This window comes from Polyodon spathula, chromosome 11, assembly GCF_017654505.1.
Source record: "Polyodon spathula isolate WHYD16114869_AA chromosome 11, ASM1765450v1, whole genome shotgun sequence".
Classification (NCBI taxonomy): domain Eukaryota; kingdom Metazoa; phylum Chordata; class Actinopteri; order Acipenseriformes; family Polyodontidae; genus Polyodon; species Polyodon spathula.
In genome coordinates, this window is record NC_054544.1 from 17,957,809 (window position 1) to 17,983,493 (window position 25,685).

Genomic DNA, 25,685 nt, shown 5'->3' on the forward strand with positions numbered 1-25,685 from the left:
ACAAAGACAACAGACTGCTAATCCCTTTGTGAAGGTCATGCCCACAATAAAGAACATCACTGACCATTTTTCCTTTCCTCTCTACCCTCTAGCCCAATACTGCCACAGCAGCACAGCACTAGACTCTGTGCCCCTGACATTTGCTTACTGTACACACTCCAGTTTCTTATTTGACATACAGTGTAACAGGTTAAAACAAATGAGGCATTGTGCATTATTCTTTCCGGTTATAATGGGCCTCAAATTCCAAGGCAGTACGACACCCAGATGCTGAAATAAAAGCAGTGCAGATGACATAATCCTTTCTAGGTTAAACATTTTAAAAGAGTGGGTATCACTACATATTATTTTTCCAATTACAAGATAAATAACACTATGCAACACAATTTTTGTTCCTGGGTAGTAAGTGTTATTTCCTAATTGCTTATGCCTCAAAAGTATAGAAAATGGCTATTATTCCCTACAGATTTTGCTTTTGTGACCAGGACAGTGATATTTTGAAATATCACTATTTCCAATGAGAAAACGGGCGAATTTGTGTCTTTTCGTTCACATAAAGTGATTTAGAATTGAGTAGTTTTTCGAGATTTACGATTATAATGTAAATTTACCGTATAATTGTAAATCTCGAAAAACTACTCACTTCTAAATCTTTTGTAGTCATTTTTGTATTACTTTAATATAAATACATGTTAATTTGGATTCATATGTTGTTTTTTTCTGACTTTATGTGAACGAAAAGACACAAAAGCTCCCGTTTTCTCATTGGAAATAGTGATATTTCAAAATATCACTTTCCTGGTCACAAAAGCAAAGTTTGTGGGGAATAATAGCCATTTTCTATACTTTTGAGGCATAAGCAATTAGGAAATAACACTTACTACCCAGGAACCAAAAAAATAAATAAATAATTGTTACACGGTGTAATTAATAAAAAGGTTTTGCACATGGTAATAAAACACACACATTCATGCTATACTGTTGTGCAAGTGCAAAGAAGTGTAAGTAAAATGAGTAAACGAAAGAGTAGCACTGCATGTATAGGGACTACAGTACAGTATAACAGAGTGTAAACATGCTAAACAACTTCAATTTCAGTAGAAGTGCATCATTGTAGAATATACTTTTTTCCTATAGTTAATTCAAATGATTTCCTTTTGTGAAGTGTGCCAAGTTAAACTCTTATTCAATAAAACACCATAACTGTGGTAGAACAGCGTATTTCCAACCGTTAACCCTCTGCTAGGTGTCATTACTCGCTTGCTGTGAACAGTGCAATGCGATTTATTGAACAATTGGCTTGTGGAGCTCCATTCTCAAGCTCCTAAGGCTTTCCACATGTTCGTGGTTTAGTGATAGCAAAGTGCACAAAACACTTATCTGAGCTCTTTTTAGAGGCAGAGGTCTAACTGGATTTCCAGTAGCATTGATACCAGTTGAAAGCTGCTATTTTTTCCAGTCTTAAAATATTTTTAAGATGAATAACTTGCAGTAGCTCTATGTAAACCTTCTAAATGATCACTATGACTTCAGTGTGCTGGAACCCAGCAAAAGGAGAGTTAAACAGCAAATGCTGCCAAGAGATCCTGCTGTTTCAAGATTGTTTCATAAGGTCTGACATCTGGAGGTGCTACAGTCCCACAGCTACGCTGAAAGCTGCAGGGCAAGGAGGCAGATCTGGAAGTATACATCAGAACCAACAGAAAGTCAAAACCTGCCAGCCCATTCAAAAGACAAAAACAGGCAACTGCTTGTCCATTGTTCCTACAGATTGCAAGAGAACTATTAGAGTTGGCTGTATTTAGGAAAGACTGAATAGAAATACATGTAGCAGACATGCAGAGATAGAGCATTCAACCGGAATGGTTTGTATGCAAATAAATTAGCACATTTATTATGCATTTTTATTAGCCAGAGTAGAGCAGTGGTTAGAAAACATGTTTAAATTGTAGTAAGATCAATGGCTTTAGATTAATATAGAAGTACTATTAACAAAGCCATTAAAACAAAGTTATACTCTTACAAAATGAACAACTACACACATATATGTCAAGTCATTGCACCAAGCAGGAAATTACCATTAATGTTTACACACAGAACATAATAACAGTTAATACACTGTGGCTGAATACAGATATAAAAATAACCTGCCTGGCTCTTCAATAAGACTCATTTCTAGGCTCATAAAAAGCAGATTATAGATCATAAAGAAAATATACTGTAAACACTCCCTTCCTGTTCTGTGTCATGTTTGCATCTCAGCAGGCAAGTCGCCAATTATGAATCTCTAATTTTTATTTTACTCAAAATGTTCTGAAGTGCCTCTTTGTAAATCAGAACAGTGCATTACATCAAGTCTCCTTGGTTACTCCACCTAGCACACATAAACAATCACACATGAAAAGGGCTTCTAAAGTTCAATACACCTGCATGAAAGCCCACCAGATTTAAAATGTGCTGCTTTTTAATTGTGCAATGATTACTAAATTGTTTACAGGAACCAACAAAACAGATATTCCACGTTTCATTAATGACAGCATCCTGCTGGATACAATTTTACACCTGGGCAATTTGAGACACTGAGGTGACTTGCCTTGAAGGTCAATCTGTGAATTGTAACTGGAATGGCCTGGTCTGCAGCACCAACAATTAAGCTACTACAACTCTTGATTTAAAAGACAAGGTTTTAAAAATACTGGTACTTAACATAGTGTAGTGAGAGCACTGGTGACTGAAGATCTCTGTTTAAACCACAGATCAGGTACAGGGTGATGTAGGCAGACAGATGCAGATACACTGCAACGCTTATGTAGTTCAACCCTGACCTAGATGGGCAACAACTGCAGTCTGGTAAAGAGGCAGCTGTTCAAATGGCAAACAGTGGGTAGCAAAAAAATGCAATTTGTAGGGTTATCTGGACCAAAGGTATTTCATGATGTTTAACCAGTCAAGGGGAAGACATGCTGTTTTGTCAGCCTTATACTTCTCACTCTCTGTCTGAATGGGTTATTTTTGTCACATGGAAACTCACTGCCCTTTTGGAAGCTGAATAAAAATGTGTAGACATTATTTTTGTTCAGAAAAACAGGATTTCTAGTTTCTATGCGACCTGCTGTGGAACTGGGTTGGTATCAGCTTCTTCTGATATACAGAACCGACTACTTTAGAGGCCTAACTGCACACAAAAGTGATAAAGCGCACACACATAACAATCTTAAAGTTAATCATTTAAAACATTTGCATTTGACACAAGTGCAGTGGCATGCTGTAAGGATTTTCTTTGTGAGCCTTACCAAGGTGACATGGGTCACATATAATACAGTAGAGTAAGAGGAACTATCTAGGGATAACTTGCCAGTGGCAGGGCTGGACCCAGGAAGACAATGGCCTTACATGGTTGTGACCTTAGATGGGAAGTCTGAATACTAGGATGAATTAAGACAAATTGGGAAAAAGTCCAATAAATTGTAAAATAAAGCTTGAGAAGGACATTAAACAAGAGTTTCCCACACTCTGCTCCCTCCCACATCCTCTTGATTTAAAGCTGCAGTGCTTCTTAACATGTTCCGCTTTAAAATACACTGTTATGCCTTATACTGAATATTTGTATTCTCCCACAGTTAGTCTTCTGTGCACACTATCGCCAAGGGTAGTTTAAACTGTAGGGACACAAGCTTCAATCCCCCCTTAAAACTAGCCAGCCACTATATCACTGCGTGAACAAATAAATATACTTCCGCTACTACTTGAAGGTAGTTTTACATGGCTTCTCTATGCCATTTTATAGCTCAGAAAAGTTGTTTTTGCTATACTGACAACATTGTGACTTTAAGGAAATCTTCTAAATTACCGAAAGTCAAATTTTTAAATCTGAAATGCACCCACCATTAAAGACACTCCAAGTTAGAGAGTAAACCAGTTTTTTTTTTTTTTTTTTTTTTTTTTAAATGCCAACATGGGTTTGGGAAATGGAAATGGGCTGTTTATGCAAGGGACTTAAGATGGAGAGGGTGGAGGGGAGGGTCACAAACCATCCGCATTTATCAGAGACCAAAAAAACAACCCACAGTTTTATGAATAGAAAAACAAAAAAGACCCTATTACTGAAAAAAGATCCCTAGTATGTAGCTAATATATATACATATATATATATATATATATATATATATATATATATATATATATATATATATATATATATATTGTGCCTGTGTGTTCACAAAGTTCACAGGGTTAAAGCAGCATCCTGTCACAGTATGAGTAGAAATAGCTTATTCAAAGTTTTAAGAAGATTTTTCTCATACTAGTTTACTTTGCATGTTTAATAGTAATTAATTTAGGGAATTAATATATTTGGAAGAAAAAAAAAAAAGACAACCAAAAAAAAAACATTAACAAAAATTTACAATTGCGCTGCTGTACTGGTGCGGATGGTTTGGAACAATGTAAGTGAGTTACATTTTGAACTGGTCTCACAGTTAACTTTCTTTAACTTCTATTCAAAATGTGTTTTTAAAGTTTCTTCAAAATAGTCCATGCTAGAACTGCCAAAACGTATGTGGCTTGCAGTTGCAGGCTATATGAGGTGATATCAGTGATATCTGGTGAAATTAAACCATACCCACTTCCACGCCCAGACATTAAAGACCAGTGGGACAACCGTTCCCGAAGTCAGAAGAAAGCACTTGAAATGAGCATGAGCACTTCGGCCTATTTAATAATCAGTTACGGCTGGCAGTGCAGACAGACAATATAAATCAGATTAAACCTAAAACAACATTTCACCTTCAGCTGTCAAGTGTAAAAAGCCAAGGTAAGTAGATATGACCTAGTCTGCTGAATGCTTAATCCAAATAATCAATAAATTTTGAGAAAAAAAAAAATTAAAAAAAAACAAATCATCAAGGTTCATTGGGAATCAGTTCTGCATGAATAAAACGAAATCATGGTAAAAAACTGCTCCAAACAATATTAACAACATAATCTAACACTACAGATCCCAGACAAGATCCTGCAACACCCATTTAACCACTGTTTAGAATAGGGTTTAATCCTTGGTTTCCTCCTCATTGTCATAATGTTTTTGGTTCTTTGCTTTTTTATTTGACTTTAACTAGGGATATGTATATTGAACTGTGTTTTACAGTAGAACCTCAGAGTTACGAACATCTTGGGAATGGAGCCTGTTCGTAACTCTTGTTTTTAATGGTTTTAATAAATGTTTACACCTGCTATCTACACCCTCAATCTGGCGAATAATGCAGGGATACAGCACCGTAATGCAATACTTATATTGTTACAGTTCTAAAGTCTTTAAAATTATAAATGGCAAAAAGGCTACATTTAAGATACCATTGAAATCGTAACTGTAACAAAAACACAGATTTAGACATACATGAAAACCTGGGTTAACACCGTGCTTGTTTTTAAACAAAATTAATTTGTGCAGCTTGATCAATAATTTCATTTGGCTTGGAAAAAAAAAAAAAAAAAAAAAAACTACTTTGTTTGAAATGCACATATCCCTAGTAAAATTGCCTATACTACTTTGGAATCTGCCTCACCTCTATCTGGATACATTTGTTGCTCCAGTAATTTTTGCCTTCTTCATGACCAGCATACCACTTATAGGAGTGCCTATCTGGTTGCATTGCATGCAGTTTGAGTGATTGCATACTTCTGGCTAAAGTGGGCTGTTCAGTAGAGCGGTCAGTCCGTAAGTTTGGTATTTGCAACTCTGAGGTTCTACTATATGTTTATTCTTAATTTTATATATATATATATATATATATATATATATATATATATATATATATATATAGATATATACTATATATATATATATATAAAAGTTTCTCTCCCTTCCTCAACATATTGCAATGGCTCAACGGAGCATCTGCTCTATGAAACCTGACCTAGTTACATCTGATAGCCAGGCTGCACAGTTCATAGTCCTCAATAGAGGCCCTGCTTCTCTCAGGCTCATTGAAGATCATTACCAGGAAGACATTCCAGATTACCGTGGTTACAGCTAACATGATACCTAGAGTGCTGTGTCCTCACCTGCGATTGGTTGATAGCCGTGTGGTTGCCATGGAAAGGAGACTGACGGTCTTTGTCGCGGTGGTGTCGGCTGCTGTGTTTGCTACGCTGAAGTTGCTGACGCAACTTTGCAATCTGCAGGAAGAAACAAGAAACTGCAATCAGGTGTGGGAGGCTGGGATTACAAAACTCTAGCAAAACTCACAGGCTTGAGAGAGAGAGAGAGAGAGAGAGAGATTTAAAAACATAGATGTATTATTAAGAACACCAATGCCATGTACACCAAATGGCTTATTTGTAGGGCTCTTCGTTTTAGTTTTTTTTTTGATTACGTGATGTTCCTTTATTTGATTATGTGATGTTCCTTTATTTGAGCCAACTCTGTTTAGTTAAACTCTAGGAAAAGTGTGAAACAAGTTGTGAAACAAGTTCACTTCAGGTTTTTTCTCCCATGACTTGATTGAGACTGATTCTGCTTCACTGATCATGTAAAAAAATATTTTTAATTCAAACCAAACGCAAATCAGCGAGTGAAGTTAAATTGATTTAATTAAATCACAATTAAGAGGAAACAATTCTTACCGGGATTTTCAAAACAGGTTATAACTATTTTGCAATGAGTCATTAAGATTTTAAATCCGGGAAAAGCAATGTACCTGAACTCGCTTTCTATGTTTGGTTTGAATTAAAAATAAGGAGCTTCCTTTTTTTATTTTTATTTTTTTTTACATTATCAATGAAACAGAATCATAATCTCACTGAAGTTATGGGTGAAAAACAAAAATGATCTTGTTTCACAATCAACACTTTGACCAAAAATAAGCGCCGAAAACGAAGAGCCCTACTTATTTGTTATCGCAGGTGTGCGTTTTACTGCATGTGAATGTGAGCAGTGGGATGTCTCCGGTTAGATCACCATCCTAGGGGACTACCTCTTTAGAACAAACAAGTTCTCTGACTGGGGAAGCTAGATTAAATCCTATGAGGCCACAGGAAGCAGGTGTAGCAGCTTCATATGGAACAGCTCCTGCTTGAGTGGAAACAGGGGCTGTTAGCCCTAAAACACAGCAGGTAATGGTGCTGAGACCCTAGGTTCATTTTAGAGGTGGGGGAGTATCTGACCTACACACTACCAAAAATCCAACTGCGTATTGGTACCTCTATTGTTCACTACAGAATTATCTTGTTGACCACTGTTTCCACTTGGGTTAGGGGTTTATTTTACACAGTCACCCATGCCCTTAATCTGAACACAGAACACATCCATCTGTTAGGCTGGCCATTCATTACACCACGATAATATCTCTGGAGATAAATCCACAAAAAAACTGCACAATGAAAACAGTATGATGTGATTTGGTACCAGAAGCAAAGGCAACTTGTAATCTAGTGTTGTATTTTAAAACATGAAAACTGCATTAAAGTAGTCAAGTTAGAAGGTTTAAAAATGTTATCAGCATAATGCCAATAAGACAGATGTTAAATTCCTCCCTTGCTGATTCTAAAGCAGCCTAGGCAGAATTCAGTGAACACAGGATAAGCGCATTGTGCAAGTGTCAGCGAAGGTAATATGAGAAAGAAACAGTGATTTTGAACAACAGGTGGAGAGATTGCTCCCTCTTATAATACAGGTTTACAGAACTGAAAGGAGGCTGACATGTAAAAGATCATTCAAAATTGATTGCAAGGAATGGCGAAGATTAAAATACATTCTAGATGTGTTTTCCCCAGGCGGCCCACCTGTTAATCAAGCCAGAGAGAACAGACAGAGGATGAAGCTGATGATATCTCCGGGTGGTGTGCAAAAGTAGTCCACGCCTTTTCCACAAGGTTTACATGCAGTGTACTGTAAGTCGAAGGTTTCATGTGAATAGTGGTGGTTACTCTGGTTCTTTCAGCTTGGAGGAACTAATTGCATAAGACCATAGCATCAGGTGTTCTGTACATTTAAACAGATGCATATAGTTTACTACAGGACCAATACGTTTTGTATCATTAACTGGAACAAAACCTTTTGTGCCATTATCTTAAAAAAAAAAAAAAATGAATTGTCGACTGATGAGAGCGATCAATTAGGCAGAGCACTTGCTGTTTTTTTATTTTTTTGTGTTTTTCTATAAAAGACTGACCCTGTGTTAAAGAAGGAACATTTGGTGACGTTGGTGTTTGTAACTTAACTGTATCCCATAAAGCCCGGCCATGCAGCATTTGACAGGCTGCACAAAATGTGACAATAAGCTGGTTTGTCAGAAGATATTAAGAGAGGTAATTTCTCAAAGAACCTATGGTGCGCAGTGAATGGTTTTTGAAAAACCGTGTTAATAAACAGGGTATAATATTAAACAGGTTAATCTGTATTTAGTTTTACGTCCTGAAAATACAGTATATCTCGATGGGGGACATATCTGTCCCCTATTTTAATTGTTTCATAATGTTATTGCTTAAAGTAAATAGCGTTTATTTATACTACTGGACCCCATTGCTAAACAGGCAGAGCATTTCAGTTTTAGCTAGTCCTGCTACAAACTTACCTTATACTGTATTATTACTTTATATCATTCAAAACTGGCTTAAATGGAATGATTAACTGCTCTGGGCCTACAAGTACTACATTATAAAAGGAAGGTATGTCTAGTTTGATATTTTAAATACTTGATTTCAGTAGATGTTGTTTGTGTGGAGACATGCAACCCCATGGATAAACAGACTATGAACTGCCAATTAAAAATATGAAGACAATCCCATTCAAAACCAGTTGGTGTCTCAAATGGAAAACCTACCATTTGGTGCACAATCAACACTAATTGAGGAAGGATGCAGCAGATAAATAACCTAAATAAAAGCTAACTTCACTTTGCGTCAATAAACCAGAATGAAGAAATATTTTTGTTTCATAGACCTCCTCGTTTTCTAACCTGTAGCACAGAGATAGAGTGCACTGTTCACAGGGTTCTCAGACAGAGGTGGGCTGTCAGCATCAGGGAACGGAATCATTTCATTTTTGCGTAGGAGTAACAGACATAATTTGTACAGGAATATACGCTCCATAAATCTTTTTTTCTTCACTTACATTCATTAGTTCTGTCTGCTCATTTCTATCATTTCTGACTGTATAATGGAAAATCAAAAGCTAAAAAACAAAAACACTGTGTAACCATACTTTCGGTTGCTGTATTTTTTATCAGTTTATATATTGCTCCAATTCCAAAGCTAATTACTCCAAATTGTTATTGGGATTATTTGTTTATATGAGAACAATAATAACAACAACAATTTTTACAACCTGAATTGAGTAAAGAGCTTTGAGAATATAGTGTCGTCGCACAAGCACTGTGTAAGTAGGATTGGACTGAAGGGCTATTTATTTTTTTATTTATTTATTTTTTAAATGGTATAAACATTTGAAGCAACTGTATTTTATAATATTTATTAAAATGTCTGAAAAAAGAGGGAATTAAAATGGAATAAAAACAGCTGTAGCTGCAGATCGTATCAGGTTGGAGAGACAGAGAAAGAGAGAGAGAGAGAGAGAGAGAGAGAGAGAGAGAGAGAGAGAGAGAGAGAGAGAGAGAGAGAGAAAAAGAACTAGAGCAGTACGGTGGTTTGGACACAGAAGACTACAATTCCAATATAAAGGGTAAGAGGGAGTGCGCACTGGGAAAAATGAAAGAAAAAACCCTCAAAAACGCATAGCACAGACATTGTGGGCAATGTGCTTCATTCAATCATAATGTATTCACTTGTAAAGTGTTTGATGTTTGCTTACAGAGTTAACCCCTTTTCAATAAAAAAAAAAAAAAAAAAAAAAAAAATCAGCATTTTAATAGAAAACGGAATTCATCTCAAGTGGTTTTGGTATGAAAAGCAGCCCATATGCTAGGGGTGGTGGAGGTGTTCTGGGTCTTCAGCAATTGCAAGTAAAAACAAAAACAAACATCTGGAGTAAGCCATTAGCAAGTGCAATATAAAAACCTCAGTTTTAATAGGGGGTCTTAATTTGACAAGACACCGGTACCATTGTGGTTCACCGCACACCGAGAATCATATGATAATGATTCCAAATCTGTAAAAGCACGGGCATGCTGAAATGTATAGAAGCAGCGCTAGGAACTGCCCTGACCCCCATTTGAATGGAACAAAGCACTGGGGAAGAAAAGCGTTCCTGACCTCTTTAAGCTGGTCGGTGCTTCCCCAGGATGCCGAGCGCTTGTGAGAGCCTTTCTTCTTTTCGGAACATTCTTCTGCCCAGGCGCTGGGAGTCTGCAGGGAAGAGAGGCAAAGAATAAGCTTTAACGATTTCAACTGACACTTCATTATTCTCGCTTTATTTCAGCATGCCAGTCTGTGTGTGTGTGTGTGTGTCCGTCTGTCTGTGAGGGAACCTCGAACCCCCACCCCCCCCCCGCTCCCACCACACACAAACACAGTACTTATTAAAATGCTGCCCCTTCAGATCCTGTAAGTAGCTCTTCGTCCTGCTGTCTGCAGTTTCATTTTAACCCCTTCATCTTTCCACAACCTTTATTTAATCTAGTAAGAACTTGTTAAAAACTGTTCTCTTCAAAACATAGTGAACAGGCCATGACCCTACAAGTGGGGTGACTGTCAATCTGCAATAACCACTTCAAATCCGCCACCTTTGGGCAGCTTTCTGATTTCTTCAAGAGAGAAAACTGTTTACATGCATGTAACAAAAATATGCATAAATGTAGATGTCCTGGGTTGACCAAGTGAAAGGTAAAAACCAAATTGGAACTCATTATGCTTACCACAATATGTTTTTGCTTTCGTTTTTAGCAATTCAGTCAGTATTACCGCTCCTGTGGCACTGACAAATTGTTGGAGATATGAGTTTGACAGCAATGCATTAGTTTTATAATCCATCTATATGGGTAAAATAAGAATAAATCATAAAAAATACAACATAGCATAACATACTGGAGTAAAATGTAACTCAAATTGTTTTATTCCCAACCCAGGTTTGTGCAAAGGTCTTGGCAATATTAATACTTTTAATTGAATTATTCTTATTTATTTATTTTTTAAATCAAAAGATATTATATCAGACTAATCATCATTGTGTAGAGAAAAGAACAATCTAATCATCATACCCCAGGAAGAGAAGAAAAAAATACCAAAACAATGGATCAGTCTTGTTTACTTGGAATTAGTTGTTGTAGAAAATCCCCAGTTAATCTGGATATGCATGATGCAATATAAGGCAACCTTAGTGGCTTGCTCTATAGACAGCGTTGCAGCAAAATCAGGCTCAACCTTAGAAATAGCATCTATTTACAGCGCACAACAACACAGAGCTGTCTGATGGGATCCTAGAGGACCACTTCGCAGAGCCATCACAAGTCATTACTATGTCAGATGTTTCGGCATTAATCCCCGCAGAGGCAGCATCAAATGACAATAAAGAAGAGACCAAAACGTTATTGCAGTAGAACGGTAAAGTTGTGCTACAAAGGTAAAATATTGCTTACTCTACAAAAAGGAACAGACTACTGTCGGCTGCATTTTAGCCAATACACCAAGGGTTTGGGGCCCTCTGTTAATTGGTTTTCCTTATTCAAAGAAAACAGGATAAACCAGAACACAGTTTTTCCAATTGACCCTGGTGGTCTGGTCAGCAGAGCTTAAACAATGGAGAATCTAAAAATACTGCCACTCAAGAGGTCATTAAAATAGTCCCTTTTGTGTTCCATACCAAAGCTATGAAAGTCAGTCTCTTACAATGTACGACAGTCTCTTTAGTGTATTTTGGACTTTAAAAGCATGTAAAGCAACAAGAAATCAGGTCGCTGTTTGTATCTATTTAACAGACTCCATGAAGAGCAAATACTCTAATGTCTTTAAAAATAAAAAAGACAAATTTGACACACATGGGACATTTCCACATTGAGGGAAGCACAGTAACTACCAAATTTGATTACTATGATCAAGAGTCACAAGACTGAATCCCAGAAACTGAACTCATTATCGGGGATGCTTGTTTTGCTGCAATACTTCAGCAAGTTCACAAATGTTGCTTTTAAGCTGCAGTTTCAACTACCCTTTTATTGCACATTCTCTTTAAAAAAAAAGATCTCAGAATGCAGGGAAACACAAAAGTCAAACTAGAAGCTGGTGGAAGAAGGTAACATTCTTCATGTTGATGTTATGAATTGATAATGATATTGCTGACTACAAGTGGTTTCTCCCCTATGTTTTATGGTTGGCCAGCTTATTGCAAGTGCTTTACAGCATTTCTGCTTGTCATAGGGCTGAATGATTTAACCAGGTAATGTACCCCTTCAGGAGCTTAATGGTCATAGTGGCTGCTACATCACCCTATAAGGAATAGACATAATGCTAACAACCACTGAGCCAAAACGCACAGCATTTAACCAAGAAGTCAGGGCAAGCTTGCAGCGATCGTAACCCAGTGCACTGCCTAGCCTCTGTCTGGAGGCTCTGCCGTGGGAGGCAGTGTCTGCTTTGTTGGGAACACCATTGCCTCAGCATTGCCTGCAGAGAGTGAACATCATTAATAAAAAAAGGCTTCACTGTCTACATGGTGACTCTGCGTAGGAGCTACTTTTTCTACTTGTTCCAATAAAAGCAGACACTAGAAATGAAAGAGCAAAATCAGCAACATCAAATCAAAGTGTATTTTCCAGATGCAGGATTATACACTACAGTACTAGGAATTGTGGTGAAGGAATTTGAACAATTCACAAGTCCCAGTTTTACACCAGGGCATACAGCCGAGAATTGAGCTACTGTCAAAGAGGAAGCCCTAGACCGTTCTATACACTGGACAGGTAGCTGTAAGAAAGACACAGCCTAACAACTTTATACAAAAAGATAACCATTGAATAACTACAGTAATTAAACAGACCCCTGATATGGTCTGAAACAAAAGATCTGGGATTTTTATACAAATGAAAATATTCGAAAACATTAAAAAATAATAGAACCAGGACTGCTTGATGGCTTCCCCAAATCTGACACGCATTCTCCAGCTGAACTTAAAGATTGTCACCTATTGAATATATTATTAGCATAGTGTGCAAGTATGGCTTTAATCCAAAAGCTAGTGTTTCATGAACACAGACCCAAATTCACAATTTTTTTTACTGGTACTTTTTTTTACTGGTACTTTATTATGTAGTGTACCAAGAAGCAGGAGAAACTTCTCATCTATAGCGTTAAACACTGAAAATATCTTCAACAGACGGACCAGTGAGAACATTGCTTGTGCTAATCAGTAGGAAGAAAAAGATTCAAATCTGGGTTAGCTCTACTTGTTTATAAAAGGGTGTTTGATTTGCAGCACTGGAGGTCTTTTTGGAAGCCTTCTCTATATATCAACAAAGCAAGGGTAGGGCAAGCAACATCAATCTGCCATTGCTCCACAAGTCTGCAGCACTGTCTTATTAGGGGCTGAAGGTGCAGCTCAGTTCTGCCCATGCAAATCTTGCTCTCTTTATATTGCTGGGTGAGAGTCCTCAGTTCTAACCACCAGGCTTCTTCACTCAGATATATTGCATTTTCTATAACTATTCCCAATCATCTCATTCTTTAAACCATGCTCTAACATTGTTTAATTTCCTTTCCTGTTAAACTATTTCTTCTTTTTTTTTTTTTTTTTTAATTTTAGTGACCACAATTAAATAAAAGTATTTAGATGGGGATCCACCCCCCCCCCCCCCAATTTGGAATGTCCAGTTATGTTTTTTCTCCTCAATACCAGCAAGTCCCCACACATCACAGACGTTCCGAGGGCGTGTGCGTCTCCTCCCAATCGCTTTTAGGCCAAGCAATCCAGAGCAGAGGTGGGCGGGCTACCGATCCTGGAGAACAGAGACCAACAATGCCTCTTATCCACTCTGAATGTGCTTGGTGTCTGGCCAGTAGGCTTTGCTGTTGGCTTACCCTGCCGGTTTCCCATCACCCACCCCGGGAGCATCAGAGCCAATTTGAGGCCCCCCTTGTGGTCCCCATCAAATTTCAGTCTCTTTGAACAGGACTGGACATGAACTGGCGCCATCCAAGATGTGTAACTCATCGTGCACTCTAAACGGCAGCCCTTTAACTGGATGAGCCACTCAGGGACCCCCAGAGAAAAGCAGGAATGTCTTGTGCTGTGGATGGAAACTCGACATGTGCTGTGCCATATGCTGTGCCAACTTAACGATGCTTCCTTGGTGGGTGCAATTTCTTAAATAAAAAATGCAATATAATAAAAAAAAAAAATTATGTAAAAGGATGTGGACACTATTAGGTATATCCCTTTACAAGTTCATGTTATTCCATTTATGGTCTAGCATGCAGGCCTTGATCATTTACAGTACTGGTTATCTAGTTGCCTGTAAAATGTATAAAAGCAGAGCTGATCCATGGCTGTAAAAATCAGGCAGCACTGTGCCATGTGTTTAAGGAATAGCAAACCACCCAGAAGACAACTACCAATGCTGATCAATCTGCTAAACTGTGATAGGCGTTAACAACCAAAATAATATAAACACTGAAAACATGGACCCTAGTAAACCACAGCCAGTTAGACAGATGGGTTTTAACCATACAGTAGCAGGTGAGACCACACCCTGTTTTACTCAAACCCATTACATGTTTTTTTTTTTGTTTTTTTTTTTGTTTTTGTTTTAATTATGTAGAAATACAGTGCTACTGTATAACAGACTTCTGCAGAGAAAAAACACAGCTATACTGTATTACAAATATATCTCAAATGACTGATTGGCGGAAAAAATGCAAAAACCTATTGCCCACCATGTTAGAAAAAACTGCATAGCCTTGAGTCAAGCAGCTGGGTTAGTGTGTAAATTTGATAGTGCTTTACTGTAGCACCTAACTCACACATTTCACAGATATGAATCACGAAGATGAGCAGAGCTATATATTCTGTCAGCACACGTTCCCTTGGTACATTCTCTCTGCCCAAGACTGGCGTAGGTGGGTATGATAACGGTTAGCCAATGGCAACAACATTCAGGGCATGAAATGCGGGGCAGAACTGAGGGGGTGGAAGTAGGCACTGCTGTTTTCTATCTAAAGGATAAACATAATACAGTCTGCGTTCGGTAGTGCCTGTGTCTGGGATTCATTTCACTGTCTGCATTCTCTCTGTTTCAGTTTTGTTAAAAGTTAATGAGATTCACGATGCTGCTCTGAGGAACTGAGGAGCCCCCCTCATCTTTAATGCACAGACACTGGCCCAAATCTATTACTTTCTGACTGCAAATCTGTATTAGCTACAAAAGTAGTAGATAATGTTTGCTGTATACAGGATAAACATATAGACTACATATTACTAATCTTTACCTTGGCGTGTGTTCAATTGCAAAACAATATTAAAACACTTACAGCAGGTAGGTCCATGTGCTAAATGATGACTATCAATTATGTGCAGGTTCAAAATCACCTCCCAGTTGATGTTCTTCAAGAAAACACGCACTAGTCTGCAACCTATTCATCATGTTTACATTTTGAGGAAATAAGAAATCTACCCAATTAACAAGTTTGCGGAAGCCAAAAGACGTCACAAAAAGCGATTTACTCATTAATGCAGTATCTCCCAGGTTGACAGTTTATTGGAAACTAGGCAAGCACTTCAAAATGTAATAAATCACACAACAGAGCTGTTTATATTGGTGTGTTCTCAAACTGTGGTAACCAGGGTTACTAAATGCCAATGCACAGACCACAATATCCTACTGACTTGTTGATAGTTTTGCTGCTCTCCATACAGTATGCACAATTGTAAAATAAAATTAGGCAACATTCATGTACTTGCACAGTAAACAAGATTGAAATACAATCCTCATAAAAAGCATTTTGAAAATTTTTAAATTTACCAGGTCTCCTTTATTTTCAAGACACAAACTATGCTGTATTATGCATATTAAAACATAAATAAAAATCTCTTATCAATAGGAGTTGCAAGCAGGTTCCTAATGTGTACAATTCCTTTTAACGTTTCTTACTGGATAATATCTCTTTTATGCATAATATCTGGTCCAAAGATGAGAACTCTGAGTAGTTTGAGTATCTTTACTTGATATCCAAATAAGATTATAAAATGTCTTTCACCAACCAGCACAAACTGGAATGTTTGCTTTGATCTCTGCACATACTTTATAAATCTCATGAGAACATCATACATTACACCTCAGGAGCAGCGATTCTTGTCTTGATTATGTTTGATCTTATTCAGGGAGTAATCCGGACACCACAACTCCAGCATAGTCTGGCTGATAAATCAAGGTTTTATTAGGTTTGATGGAACCTGCCTGTGGCAAAGTGCCCCGCCCCTGGGCTATTTGTGTTGTATGTTACGTGTAGTGTGTTAATGTTGGTGTATAGTCATTGGTACACGGGATATAAATGGGTCTGTGTAAAAAATGTATAAAATGTTTAAAATGTATGTTTGTATTTAGGCATGGGGATTGCACAGCACTTCACATGCAGGTAAAATGTAATAATATGTGAGCACAGGGAATTGCACTTCTATTAATTCACGTGCAGTTGTACAGAGACTCCAATTCAATGATTGATTAGCAATCGAGTCTCGGTACAGCTGCATAAAAGCAGCATGTTTTCACTCACTCTGGGTCGTGTGTTCGGTGAATGGAGAACGGGTGTGGAGAGGAGAAAATAATAACGTAAAGTAAATCATAATTTCGGCTCACCGTGTTTGTCTTTGTAGTTCGTTTTTGTGTGTGTCTCTGTTTTGGCTGCCAGTGCCGTGTCCTGTTTTATTTTATAATAATAAACCGTACAGCAGCGCATCCATTTATCATTTCATCTCGCAGTACTGTGTGTTTCTTCTGGTCTGACGTCCCCACTACAGCAGTCTTTGTCACACTGCCCTACCCATCATTTAAAACCGATATTAAAAACGGATATTTTAATGCACTCTACTATATTACAACAAGTGTGATGTGTACAGTCACCCATAATCATCGAGCAAAAGTGTGTCTGTATGAAGGTGAGCTTAAACTTTGTTTAGCAGAGGGGAAAAGAAACCTCCTGGACTTACCACGCTTTAGAAGCGACAGCAAGGGCCTTACCTTATAACTGCACAAATAGGAGTACAAGCTTATTATTGGCAATATGCTGTTTTCAGTGAAAAGGTGGTTAATCTCCTTTGGTTTCATAAGCCTGTGAGCCTGTCTCAGCTTGAAAGACACAGGGACTAAGATGTTTATAAATGTGAATTACTATACACTGTGTCAGCATGGTGGGTTTGCAACAGAAAATCTGGATTTCTAATATAGTTCTCCCACTGTTTGCTTTCTCTTCATCTCTTTTCTTTCTGTGTATAAGTACACACCCCATACATTTTTTGCCATATTTGGAGGTACAGTTACAGGTACCTCAACTCACTGCCTGGCCTTGGCAAGCTGTGTATATAAGTATTATTATTATTATGCTTTTGATGCAGATCTTAACGGGTTTTCAACTAAAAAGGAAAGAAACAAAGAAACAAAGAAAAATCTATTACACGAAGCATTAGGTTCAAGTAAAGGAAGAAGTCATCCTTTCTTTTCATGTGTCAGAGCTGGAAAACAAGCTCATATAAAAAGAAGCAGGGAGTTTTTAAAGATTAAGATTTTAATTAAAACACTTAACGAAATCTTGATAAAACTATTAGAGATTTCTGTGTGTCTGAGAGTTCCCCATTATCTGAATACACGTGACTCAAATATGTCACTCTGTTTTCTATATTGAGCTGTTGTGTAACAGCGGTTAAGGCTGCAGATGTACTACACTTCCCCAAAGAAAAAAAAAAATCTATTGAATAGTTTTGGTAATTAACCTTAACATTTGCAGAGTGACTACAAGGGGGATCTACAATACACCATTTGTAGAACGGTACCTCTTAAAAAGTAAGTAGTGTGGTTCTGAAAAAAATAATGTTACACGTCCCCAGGTGTTGCTACAACTGTTTAAATAACACACCGGTACATGTATTTTCTTTTTATTGTTAACATCCTGACATTTTACGCTTATAAGTTCTGTTTAAAAGCTCTGCAAAATGGCCACTCTAATGCACTAATAGTGTAAGGATTATTGCCCACATGGTCAAACAGGTAACAACAATAATGATCCATGATGTGGTATGGAACAGAAAAACCAGAGCACTTTTTTTTTTTTTTCATAAAATTGCTCTTCCTGCAGTGATTTAGGTGGACAGATCTCAAACCCCAGTGCACTAGAGCAGACATTTTGAAAATAGCTTTGAAACAGAAGCTGTAAGCGGAAAAAATTGTCATGCTGTTAATGAAAAGAGAAATTACAAGTACATTATTTAAACAGTTGTATCAACATGTGGGGACGTATAATGCTATATTTTTTCAAAACTGCTTTACTGGGGAACCTGATTGGCTGAAGGAATCAGTGAGGTTTATAATATACCATAAGCTCAGAGACCAAAATAATGGAAAATGAACACAATCCTGGTGAAGCCATTGGACAATAAAAACCATTTGCAATTGCAGGCATTACAGTGGTCCTTTTAGATTTCACAATTCCCCACTTTGATGCCATGGACTTCATTTTTATGATTTAGAGTACAAAGAAAACATGCTTTTGGCAAATACTGACCCAAGAGACTTTTTTGACCTGAAAAAGAAACAAGGACCAGGGGTCACAAATGGAGATTAGATAAAGGGGCATTCAGAACAGAAAATAGGAGGCACTTTTTTACACAGAGAATTGTGAGGGTCTGGAACCAACTCTCCAGTAATGCTGTTGAAGCCGACACCCTGGGATCCTTCAAGAAGCTGCTTGATAAGATTCTGGGATCAATAAGCAACTAACAACCAAACGAGCAAGATGGGCCGAATGACCTCCTCTCGTTTGTAAACTTTATGTTCTTATGTATCAAATCTATGTGTAAAAGGCTAAACTCACTGGGTTCTGTACTGGGTTAAATCCCCCCATTTACTGATGAAGCATGTGTAAATGTGAGGGAAAGAAATGTTCAAAAGTATTTTCAAGTGAATTTTCACACATCAGTTGACAGGAATGTTCTCCTGTTTGGACACCTCTTTGTTGAGTTGTACAAAAACACTGTCAAGTATTAAAACAACTTCAAGCAAAGCATACACTGGTACATACAGGTGGTTGCACAATAAAAGGTGAATCTAATCTAGCATCTTTAAATGGTAGGCTAAGTCGCCCTTCAGTGGTAAAGCAATTGCTTCCTGTTATGACAAAAAGGATATTGCTGCTCTAGAAAGAGTGCAAAGAAGAGCAACCAGAATTATTCCAGGTTTAAAAGGCATGTCATATGCAGAAAGGCTAAAAGAATTTAATCTATTCAATACTGAACAAAGAAGACTATGCAGCGATCTGATTCAAGCATTCAAAATTCTGAAAGGTACTGGCAATGTCGACCCAAGGGTCATTTTAAACCTGAAAAAAGAAACAAGGACCAGGGGTCACACATGGAGATTAGATAAAGAGGCATTCAGAACAGAAAATAGGAGGCATTTTTTTACACAGAGAATTGTGAGGGTCTGGTACCAATTCTCCAGTAATGTTATTGAAGTTGACACCCTGGGATCCTTCAAGAAGCTGCTTGATGAGATTCTGGGATCAATATAAACAACCAAACGAGCAAGATGGGCCAAATGGTCTCCTCTCGTTTGTAAACTTTCTTATGTTCTTATGACATCCTGTGTTATGAAGTTGCACCTAAACTTCTTAAACCCAGGAATCTGTATTCTCGGATAGCACAGCTGTTGCAGCCATCTCATTTTTGTATACAAACATACTGGTATGCAACACAAACCTTAGTCTTTAGATGTTGCAGTAAATAGAAAGTATTGCACTCCTCCACCATCAAACATCTGAACCATTTCTCTGATGACTACATTTAGCAAGCCTTTTTAGACAGAAAGACACATTTAGAAGGTCTAGATCAACTTAAATAGTTTACTATAGTTTTACTATACTTTGCACTGGTACAGCAGTAAATGTGTCCTTCCTGTGCCTTTGCAGCACTGAAGGGGTCACTGGTTTCAACCTGTCTCGCTGTGCTGAAGGAAGAGAAATAGCATCAGGAAAAAGTAATCTTAAGCTGCTAAGTCCAAATTCTTGAGCGACAACCCTGAAAACATTTCACTTGTTCCTCCATGAGCACAAATTAAAAAATGATTTAATTACTGTAACCATGTCTGGTAAAAAACAAACAAACATAATGGTGCAGTTTTGGGGTAACAGAGTGCTCTTTATTTATTGGAACTTTTTTAAAATTTTGCATCGACAATTAAGAGCACTGCAATGTAGCGGATTGTAATTTCCAATAAAAACATATTACAGTACTTGAGTACCACAGATATCAAGGACTTGAGGAAAACTTATGGGTTATGTCACAAAGACGGCCGAAGTGGATGGCGTCAGACCAGAAGCAGGAAAATAAACAAAGAGAGAGAGGTGGAGTTTGGTGGAGCTGAGAGAATGTTTTCGCTCAGCACTTAATAAACAGAACAGAAAATAAACTGCTGTAACAATACAAAAACAGGACACGGCACATTCGCCAAAATAAATAGACAAACAAAACAAACAACGGACTAACAAACAAAACACAGTGAGTAGATATTTTAAATATTATTCGCACAATTATTCACTATTACCTCCGTCTCCTATCCCGTTCTCCACTCACCAAACACCCAACCGCGAGTGGGTGAAAACATGCTGTTTTTTTGCAGATGTACCAAGACTCGATTGCTAATCAATCATTCAATTGGGAGCAGGTCTCCGGACCTCCCCCCCGATCTCCGGCATCGAAACTGCTGCTAGGGTTGGTGGTCTCCAGACCTCCTCCCCCTTCTTCGTGGCCGGCATCTCCCCTTTGTGGGGTTCCGGCCACAGTACTTCCTGCTGTGATGCGGAGCAACAGGCAGCCCCAGGCGATGCGGAGCGGCTGGTAACCCCAGGCGATGCGGAGCGGCTGGCAACCCCAGGCAAGGCAGTCCCAGCGACCCCAGGCAATGCGGAGCGGCGGGCAACCCCAGGCGATGCGGAGCGGCGGGCAACCCCAGGCGAAGCGTGGCAGGCATCCTTGGGCGAAGCGAGGCAGGGAGTCAGGACAAGCTGGGGTGCGGGTGTTGGCCCTCGTCTCGGCCACTGCGGCCGGGCGGTTCTTCCCAGTGCTTCCCTCAGCAGCCTATACAAGGGCTGCTAAGGACCGCCAGCATCTAGTCCTGGTCCATCTGGTGAAGGGAGAGGCAGCTCCTGCTCCTCTCCCCTGATGGAGGTGAAGGCAGATGCAGCTCCAGCTCCTTTCCTCGTGATGGTGGGGGAAGTGATACCAGCAGGCATTCACCCTCTGCTGATGGGGGAAGTGATACCAGCAGGCATTCACCCTCTGCTGGTGGGGGAAGTGATACCAGCAGGCATTCACCCTCTGCTGGTGGACAGGGACCCAGCAGGCATTCACCCTCTGCTGGTGGACAGGGACCCAGCAGGCATTCACCCTCTGCTGGTGGCGGAGGCAGAGGCAGCTCCTGCTGCTCTGCTCCTGCCGATGGAGGTGGCAGAGACGTGTAGTCTCCTGCCAGTGAAGGTGGTGGAGGCAGTGGCAGCTCCTGCTGGTCTGCTCCTGCCGGTGGAGGTGACCGAGGCAGAGGCAGCTCCTGCTGCTCTGCGCCTGCCGGTGGAGGTGGCAGAGGCATGTAGTCTCCTGGCGGTGGAGATAGGAGTGGCGTGTAGTCTCCTGGCGACGGAGGTGGGAGCGGCGTGTAGTCTACCCTTGTTACAGGGGACTGGTGCGGCTCTTCCTCACGTGCAGGGGACTGGTGCGGCTCTCCCTCACTTGCAGGGGACTGGTGCGGCTCTGGAGACAGCGGTGGGACCTCTGCCTTCCTCTTCCCCTTTCCCCTTCTCTGCCACCTCCTCACCTTCCTCTCCTGCGCCAGTATCTCCTCTCCTTCCTGGTAGGGGCAGCGCACCACCGGGTGCCCGAACTCCCCACAGGCAAGGCACCAGCCCTGGTCCTCCAGACCACCAAGGAACTCCTCCTGGTCCTGGCAGCCATCTCTCCAGTCCCAGTCTTCCATGTTTTATTTATTTATTTTGTTGCTGTTGTGTTTTTTTTTTTTTTTTTGACAAAACACATCTCTTGGTCTGACACTTGGAGGCGCTGCTATCCTGGTTCTGACAGCACGTGTCACAAAGACACCCAAACAATGGACTAACAAACAAAACACGGTGAGTAGATATTTTAAATATTATTCGCACAATTATTCACTATTACCTCCATCTCCTATCCCGTTCTCCATTCACCGAACACCCAACCGCGAGTGGGTGAAAACATGCTGTTTTTATACAGCTGTACCGAGACTCGATTGCTAATCAATCAATCAATTGGAGTCGCGGTACAACTGCACGTGAATTAATAAAGTGCAATTCCCCGTGCTCACATATTATTACTTTTTACTTGCATGTGAAGTGCTGTGAAATCCTTGTGCCTAAATACAAATATACATTTTAAACACTTGTGTTACACAGACCAGTTTATATCCCGTGTACCAATGTCTATACACCATACGCAACATATAACAGATAATATACACAGGGGCGGGCACTTTGTCACAGTTATTGATTTTCCTTTTGTAATTTTGCTGGTATAATTAACAGGCTGCAATACATAAAACTATTCCAAACACATACAGTAATAAGGGCAAGCAATAAACTAAGTAGGATACAGAAGCAAGGAGAGTGATTGACATGCTGAACTCTTTTATTATTACTATTTAAATTATTTAGTAGACACTTTTATCCAAAGCAACGTATGGAAATGAAACAAAATATAAAAGTTACAGGAAATAAAAATACAAAACAAAAACACATATATACCAAATAAATAGAAATAAATAGAAAAAAAAAAAAAAAAAATATATATATATATATAAGAATTTACAAATAAAAGGTAAAATATGTGGGTTTTGAGATGAAGGCAGAAAGCAGCAAAAGACTGGACAGTCCTGAGGATAACCTGTAGCTGGTTCCATCACAGGAGGTCAAAGGAAGAGAAGGAGCGAGCACGGGAGGAAGGAGAATGAACAGAAGGCATAACGAGTTGGCCAGTAGAGGATGAGCACAGAGTGCGAGAGGGCATATAAGGAGACACAAGGGACTGGAGATAAGAAAGGGCAGTATGATGGACAGAACGATAGGCAAGAGCAAAGGTCTTAAATTGGATGCGAGCAGACAGGAAGCCAGTGGAGAGTGCGAACAGAGGGGTAGCATGACAGTAGCCTGAGTTGAACTCTCTCAACAAATATTTATCAAAAGTACTTAAATAATGAATTTTCTCAATTTCCAGAACTCAAGTACCTGAGTACTCCAAATCACCCCCTACTGCAAGGCTTCACAATTTGCTGTATATCAACAAGTGCTGCTGGTATATCTCAGTAAAACTATTCATCATTCACTCATTGTTAAAAGTGCAGCTCTTGTTTCAGTTTTCGTCCCCTCTTCATCACAATGGCCCAGCAGAAAGTCAGTACAGTATATCTTGAGCCCTTATACAAAAAATAACTCAACCACACACACTGGGCAGCTGTTTTGTGCTCCAGTCCTTATCAAAGCATTGCCTAAGTGTGTATGTGGGAGGTAAAGCAATGGTTTACAGATAAAGTGCAAACACATACCAGTCGGAGCTGCAGTGAAATATTTTCTGACAAGGAGATCATATAAATGGGAAAGCTTAGTTGACGCCACACTTAAATCTCTTAGTTGAATACAATCCTACAGAAAATGTAGGTCTTCAACGAAGAAACCACATTAAACTGACAATATAGCAACCAGCTCTATCCAATTGCTATTTTTCTATCAAAAAGTCAGTCAGTTCCAAACATATACAGTAATTTTATTTTATTTTAGGGGATAACAACCATTCTTAATGGGTGCCTAACGTAACTTGAGACAGTGGATTATTAATGTATCCCTTGCATACAAGTTACTTTTCTACTTTATGTTACTTTTAATATTACTGTTTTGCTTTTCTTCCTTCCACAAAGATTTCATCTTATTACTTGTTTTGAAAGTTGGTTTCAGGGACAGGCACAAAAACGTGTCTTGCAAGTCTGTACAGCACATACACAATGAAGCCACCACATTTTTATTTTTATTTTTTTTTTCTAGAGAAAAGGGTTTTTGGAAGACAAAGAAGTTACAAATATACTTCTTTTAGCTGCCTACTTTACATAATATATATAAAAAAAACAAAACACGCAGTTTTTATTTTTTAAGTTACAGAGCTTGTGAATTACACGAATGGGGATCCACAGACAACATTCACACGCACTGCACAGCAATTTAAGCCATTCCAGGCTTTACTAGGATGCTAATTTGTCACGCAGGCTTTGGTGTGACTAAGTAAACCCACAGTAAAGCCTGTAATGGCTTACACTGCTATGAAATGGCAATCTTATTTCCAACATAGGAGCCTCGTTGGCAGATTTTGTATATACTTGGAATACTGATAAAAGGCAAAACTACTAGGGGTGCACAAGCTTCAAACATATTGTTTCCATAAGGTTTAAAAGACTTGAGTTAAGCACAGTTCCAGTAAGTCAATATGGCGGTCCTTTCAAGCATGAAAAGAAAGATTCAATGAGAACTTGTAAATTAATTTAGGAAGTCAACACTTGACTAATGTTCAGTGTCACGCTTGGTGTTCTTCTAAACACTATGTCACTTTAAGACTAATTACCCATTCTTGCCTGTGGACAAAACATATTTTGGGGTTGTGTGCTGCATGTGATTTTTCAAACTAAACACACTAACAACAAAACTAATTTTATTACAGCCTACTTGATTAGTTAGACAATACAAACACCAATTTCATGGGTCAAATGAAAAATGGCCCTTTCACATGTTAATGATGAGGAAAACTAAAAGCGACAACAGATCACTTTAGATAATTAGACAGATCTGAAATGGGCCCCTAATAGGCACAGACCTTGGCTAAAATATATTAATAAACTAGGACTTATCAAATGTATCAGTCCTTCCCAACAGCTTTGGCTCAAATGCCATTGCTAGACCAAAATATTTTAAGGTAAAAGGAGAAATTAGATTGAGCATGTACCAAAGTTGAGCATATAATTAGTTTTGCAGAACTAATGATATTTCTCTTAGAACTTTTTTAAAGTTTGCAATTACAATATTATATATATATATATATATATATATATATATATATATATATATATATATATATATATATATATATATATATATATATATATATAGACACACACACACACACACACACACACACACACACACACACAATACTTACATTCTAGAACAGTGACTTGGAGGTGCTGTACACAAAAACTATTGCCAGACGTGCAGTCTCACACCCATACTGTATGTGTGGAAATATGGCTTAAAGATTAACTTTACATTGAAAACAGAACATCTCCAGTGTGCATCAGAAACCCCCTCTCCCTTTGAAGTTACCTTCTATTAGACTGCTGGTGTACGACTCAAAGAAATGATACCACACAGTACGAGGAGCAGTCTACAACCTGCTGCATTTTAACATAACAATACAATTCTTTGGTATAAGTTTACAACATTATTTTATAATTCAGCCTTCTTTTCACTCATGT

At 38.7% G+C, this 25,685-nt stretch overlaps 1 protein-coding gene across 1 annotated transcript in view; it reads right to left on the reverse strand.

Annotated features, from left to right (window-relative positions):
* Positions 1-25,685, reverse strand: part of LOC121323321 (protein FAM117B-like) — a 75,022-nt gene that overhangs the window by 17,912 nt on the left and 31,425 nt on the right. Inside the window, exons 3-4 of the mRNA XM_041264312.1 lie at positions 10,210-10,302; positions 6,064-6,177 (exon numbers count right to left, since the gene is read on the reverse strand). Coding sequence (XP_041120246.1) covers positions 6,064-6,177; positions 10,210-10,302 — 207 coding nt within the window. The remainder of the gene's footprint in view (positions 1-6,063; positions 6,178-10,209; positions 10,303-25,685) is intronic.